Source organism: Perkinsus marinus (genome assembly GCF_000006405.1).
Source record: "Perkinsus marinus ATCC 50983 genomic scaffold scf_1104296955936, whole genome shotgun sequence".
NCBI classification, from domain to species: Eukaryota; Perkinsozoa; order Perkinsida; family Perkinsidae; genus Perkinsus; species Perkinsus marinus.
Genome location: NW_003207646.1, coordinates 14,888 through 19,989, shown reverse-complemented (window position 1 = coordinate 19,989; position 5,102 = coordinate 14,888). Strand labels below are relative to the sequence as shown.

The 5,102-nt window shown below is 47.2% G+C and overlaps 3 protein-coding genes and 3 non-coding genes across 6 annotated transcripts in view; 5 read left to right on the top strand and 1 right to left on the bottom strand.

The window, feature by feature from the left end:
* Positions 1-501: 501 nt before the first annotated feature.
* Positions 502-2,047, top strand: Pmar_PMAR022186 (hypothetical protein; the record flags this gene model as incomplete). The annotated part of the gene is made up of 6 exons (XM_002775336.1): positions 502-759; positions 1,261-1,383; positions 1,434-1,538; positions 1,587-1,751; positions 1,799-1,864; positions 1,907-2,047. The coding sequence occupies 6 exons, from the start codon at positions 502-504 to the stop codon at positions 2,045-2,047; spliced, it is 858 nt and encodes a 285-aa protein (XP_002775382.1).
* A 1,004-nt stretch (positions 2,048-3,051) lies between these two features.
* Pmar_PMAR022185 lies at positions 3,052-3,124 on the top strand. Its single transcript has one exon. It is a non-coding gene; the product is annotated as a tRNA-Met (tRNA).
* A 90-nt stretch (positions 3,125-3,214) lies between these two features.
* Pmar_PMAR022184 lies at positions 3,215-3,287 on the top strand. The gene has a single exon. It is a non-coding gene; the product is annotated as a tRNA-Met (tRNA).
* Positions 3,288-3,377: 90 nt separating this feature from the next.
* Pmar_PMAR022183 lies at positions 3,378-3,450 on the top strand. The gene has a single exon. It is a non-coding gene; the product is annotated as a tRNA-Met (tRNA).
* A 1,031-nt stretch (positions 3,451-4,481) lies between these two features.
* On the bottom strand, positions 4,482-4,913 carry Pmar_PMAR022182 (hypothetical protein; the record flags this gene model as incomplete). The annotated part of the gene is made up of 3 exons (XM_002775335.1): positions 4,482-4,578; positions 4,628-4,765; positions 4,816-4,913. 3 exons carry the CDS (start codon positions 4,911-4,913, stop codon positions 4,482-4,484), a joined length of 333 nt encoding a protein of 110 aa, XP_002775381.1.
* Positions 4,914-5,008: 95 nt separating this feature from the next.
* Positions 5,009-5,102, top strand: part of Pmar_PMAR022181 (WD repeat domain containing protein) — a gene marked incomplete at its 5' end in the record, with an annotated part of 1,932 nt that continues 1,838 nt past the window's right edge. Inside the window, 2 exons of the mRNA XM_002775334.1 lie at positions 5,009-5,029; positions 5,068-5,102. Coding sequence (XP_002775380.1) covers positions 5,009-5,029; positions 5,068-5,102 — 56 coding nt within the window. The remainder of the gene's footprint in view (positions 5,030-5,067) is intronic.

Sequence of the window (5,102 nt, the reverse complement as noted above, 5' to 3'; positions counted from 1 at the left end):
CACCAACAGGTGCTACCAGATGGTAGAAGACGTATTGAGCTGCATCCAGAGACGCAGGAGATCGTTGAAGTCGTAAATACAATAGGATGGTTTATGAGGTGCCGCGGCGAAAGGGAAAGCTGACGAATCTTCTGAACGGTTGGACTCATTCAGCCCGAAAGTTCCTATCACTCGTGGTTGGTCCGGTGTCCCTACCTATGGTGATACAGCTGTACCCGTCACAGATCTAGTATGCTTCTTACGTCCCTGCTCTTCGCGATGATACCTTTCTAGTTTAGGTCATTTGCATTCATGGCATTGGTGAGCATCTCTGGTCGCAGCAAGCCTATTCCCAGCCCGGTTTAGTCGAGCAATGTCGAGGTTTCCGTTCCATGGTCAACGGACCAGCGTCCGGCTCTAGAATTGAGTGAGATTCCACGTGTCGATCCTTACTGGTCTTCACAACCTCCCTCATCATAGGAGTCTTCTCTCGGACTTGGTAGCATCCATGAGCTCGCAAAAATGCCATCGATCAGATTTCTCCCCGTAGAATGGCATTCCGTTATCCACACTCGAGATGACGCCGTTAAGCGGCAATTGGAGGCTATCACTCTCCCATCTGTGCCCATCCTACGTAATAATGACCTTACCTTTATAATACGCTACCCTGGCCGCGCAGGTTCTATGACCAACGACTGCATTTCCGATGTTTTATTCTACCAAGGCTCTGAGTACCAGTATAAAATTAGAGAAGAAGTTGTACAGAACATCAATAATACGGTGCGTTGTGATTTCGTCCCCTATTCCGATGCAGTCTTCACTCATACACACTTCGCCTTCATCGTTGCTCAAGAAATTGCCAGACCGTTTTACTGCTTTTTGTATCAGAAAATATCTGATAGCAGGTGCCATCTTCCATTAGATCCTCCAGTGAGATGAGGCTCTAAAATGCAGCACCCACATTTGCCACGTTCACCGAAGTATCGTTGCCATCGGTCGAACTGCCAATGGTAGTTCGACGGTAGTCTACCATCCCTAGCACTACTGTAGTTCGCGGAATAAGGCTTTCCATGATGTACCAAGACTACTTTACTATTCCCTTTCTGTCGTTAGGTGGGGTCCTATTTGGCCTCCCTGGAGTCCTCAAACCCACCGCCACGGATATCATTCATATGTCACTCACTTGGCTCGGTGATTGTATACGACGTTCTGCAAAGACAAAGAGACATTAGTGTAATCACGTGTGCATGAGTTTTATACCACCCCTTCTTTACATCCCAGATACCTGCCAGAGAGCGTCTAAGCTTCGGTCCTCATTGTCGTGTAGCTTGTCTATTCTTGATCGGCTCTCCTGTGGCGCTCTTCCTCACCTGCCGAGGTTCCTGTGCTAATATCATACCAGAAGTGAGTGCATTTCTATCAGTCCTCAGAGACTTCAGAGGTGTTCAATTTAGCACATCTGTGATCGTATGTTCAACGTCTTCAACCCAACGGACCCCGTGGCGTACCGCATAGAGCCCCTCTTGAGCCTCCGGTTGAAGGACGCTCCTCCGGAGCATGTACTGTACCATGGCAATCATCTTTCTATCTCCTGGGCCTTGCTGTAGGTGCCTGATTATGGTGGAGGAGGTGGTGTGAGAGCCCATGTACAGTTGAAGGGGGTCATGAAGGCCTTGGCAGACTCCGCCTATGACGTTGCCACCAAGGATGGTGGTATAAAGAAAGCGTTTATAGCTCCGATGAAGTCTTTGCTTGGGCTGGATGCGGATGAGGTACAGTAGGTGACTTCCGCTGTAAGCAATAGACAAGTCGGTCGTAGATAGCGAGTCTCCAGACAGCAATTGAAAGCATCAAAACGATCAATGGTGGAGAGCGTATCGACTGGGTAAGCTCGTGTTGAGGAACCGCATCGAAAATGATACCTCAGGAGCTTCAGGAGACCTTGATTGAATCTGCTAACGATTACGTCACAGCTGTTGTTAGCCACAATCGCTACTTCAATCACGTGGATTTCGCTGCCTTCGTGAAGGACAAGCTGACGAACAGCTCCTCATCGTCTGCGGCGTAACTTAGTCATCATCCTCGAGTGAAGCTTTCGCGCGAAGGCTGCCCGTGCACAACAGAGATGGGGTGTGAGTGGAATGGAAAATACCCTGATGGTGATCAGGATGATGATGTGGGTATTCTGGCTACTCCTGGTGTGAATCGTTTACATTTTGCTATCTTTCTACCATAACCATGTTGTGTATCTCGCTATGAGATGAAAGTTGCAGTGTTGTAGACACTTGCTGAACATGGGCACGCAATGGGGTCTGGTTGAGCTCGGTCACCTCGAATTCTCGGCACGCTGGGGTTTCCAATACTTCTTGCTAGGGGTGCTGCTATGAGCGTAACCTGTCCACGTTACTCGCGAGAAACCCTGTAAGAAAATGATCATCTCCGTCTAGCGTCCGCTCTTCACTCGGTATGTATCCCATAACGATTCACAGAATTACGAGAGAGGTCTGTTGTGCCCTGATGGCAATACCAGGTTTAAAATAGTCGGTTAGCAAATAATCCAGAAGGCACTGTCCTTCCCGTATCTCTGCAGCAAGATATCGTATCCCCTAGCTCCTGGAACAGCCTTTCTGAGGGCATTGATCACTGACCTGCGAAAATCCGAAGAGGGAGAGTTCATTCCGAATAAATGATATCAGTGAGATACGCGCGAACACAACCTCAAAGGGGGGGGGGGGGACGAAATCATACTCTTGGTATGTCACTATTGTAGTGAATAGATTCCTCAGTATTCTGGTGGTGATACTGCTCTACAAGGGCTTGTACTCTCGGTACTGTATATGTTTATGGTGCATAGTCCTTTTAAGTTCATTTCATGCCATTCTAGACAGCTACAATTCCTAGAGTTAGTATGCGCTGAAAAAACTATGTGCACTTGAAAAGTGTAACTATTTACTTTGTGTTAACCGAATGGAGTAAAACCCTCGATGAGTAATTCGGCGAAACAGACAACTTGCTGGGAAGTTTACAAGAACCTGACGTACGTGATGTAACTGAGACATAAATACTATTATCAGCAGCTTGGCGCAGTGGATAGCGTGTTGGGCTCATAACCCAAAGGTCCCTTGATCGAAACAAGGAGCTGCTACTTTAGACATGGCGAAGTGGATAGCATGGTGGAAGATGTGCAAGTACCTGAAATACTCGATGTAACTGAGTAACACTTCCTAATACTATCAGCAGCTTGGCGCAGTGGATAGCGTGTTGGGCTCATAACCCAAAGGTCCCTTAATCGAAATAAGGAGCTGCTACTTTACCCATGGCGAAGTGGATAGTATGGTGGAAGATCTGCAAGTACCTAAAATACTCGATGTAACTGAGTAACACTTCCTAATATTATCAGCAGCTTGGCGCAGTGAATAGCGTGTTGGGCTCATAACCCAAAGGTCCCTTGATCGAAACAAGGAGCTGCTACTCTACGCATGGCGAAGTGTATAGTATGGTGGAAGATCTGCAAGTACCTGAAATACTCGATGTAACTGAGTAACACACCCTACTATTATCAACAGCTTGGCGCACTGGATAGCGTGTTGGGCTCATAACTCAAAGGTCCCTTAATCGAAATTAGGAGCTGCTATTCAATACATACTTCTGTCAACATTAACATAAAACAAAGAATCCAGGCTCACCTTGAATATCAGGTGTAACCGAATGAGGTGAATGGATCGATGTAGTCTCCAGCAACTATACGTAATGCACTTACACTTGAATCATAACTCCAGTGCTTGAAGACGTCTTAGTCTGAATAACGAGTCGCTCGAATGTAGCATCGTATTAGATTTTAGGAGAGTAATCACATGCGGTTCGTCTGCACCACTCTCGCAAACGTGCATCTTTAGTGGTTCGGAGTTCTGTGTAGTACTGACAATTCCATTCCAGGTTCCGTCCGTCCAAAAGCCGAGGTGATACCGCAGTGCGCATCTCTTCTTTGAGCAGCACGCTCACAGAGCCCTTCTTCCCGGCCGAGCGTATAGTTATGGTTACTGCTTCAGTACCGTCATTACATTTCATTGAAATGATTTCAAAGATGAGTGTCTAATCTTTAGAGTGCTAGAATTGCGTTATACTAACTTACGATCAACATGAATCATGATGGCTATTCGATTGGCCGGCATCGAATTTCGCCTGGGACTCGTTTAGTTCAGGGCACGAACCAGAGTTTTCTCAGGTCATATAAACACATCATCGTTGTGGGAACGGTCTTCAACACGTCCTCTGGATTTGTCTCGTCCACTACAAGAATCTGATGTTATCCGGTCTTTTCCCAACCAAGCGGAAGAAGATGGTCCAGCCTGGATGTCTCGTTGTAACATCCCAGTTCCCACCCCTATCGAGACTTTACACAACGCACTCTGTACACACACAACTCGCCGTACCTTCACAACCAATCAACGATACGGAGGGGTAAATACGTGCAAAAGGTGTGGTTTAAATATGTGTAGACTTCATTCAAGATTCGCATAACGATCCATCATCTCCGCAACCGTAATGAACTTATGCGACACTGCTTCTTCGGTGACGTCGACTTGGCGTAGTCCAGACCTGATCCACCACACGATACATGATGCCGTGCTTGGACGCATCTCATCACCGTGTTTCGTCTATGACAAAGTCGCCCATCCCACTAAGTTCTAATGGATCCGCATCAGGCTCTCTACTCGAGTTTATCTGACATCCTATAGCAGTGGTCGTGATGACTTCGAGTTTATGACCAGACGGATCGGTGTACCTGAGCACATCGCAGTGATAAAACCAGCTGCTATAAATGCGTCGTGTCACCATCCTCCAGCGTTTCGGTGATAATGACCAGCAAAGATTGCCTTCACCCCCGCCTCTGAAGCGAGATGCAGGAGCCTTCCCCTGACGGATTGCGGCATATTAAAGTAACCGTCATGCTCGTTAGGATCCTTTATAAAGGGTGCGACATGTGTTAAGAGTATCTGTGTGTCGTCCTCACCCATCGCCCTGGTCTATGACCTCCTCTACTTACAATGTGCGTATACTTGGCTCTAGATGCCTCCTTCAATGTAGACTCAAGCCATTCCCACTGCTTCTTGTCCAACTCG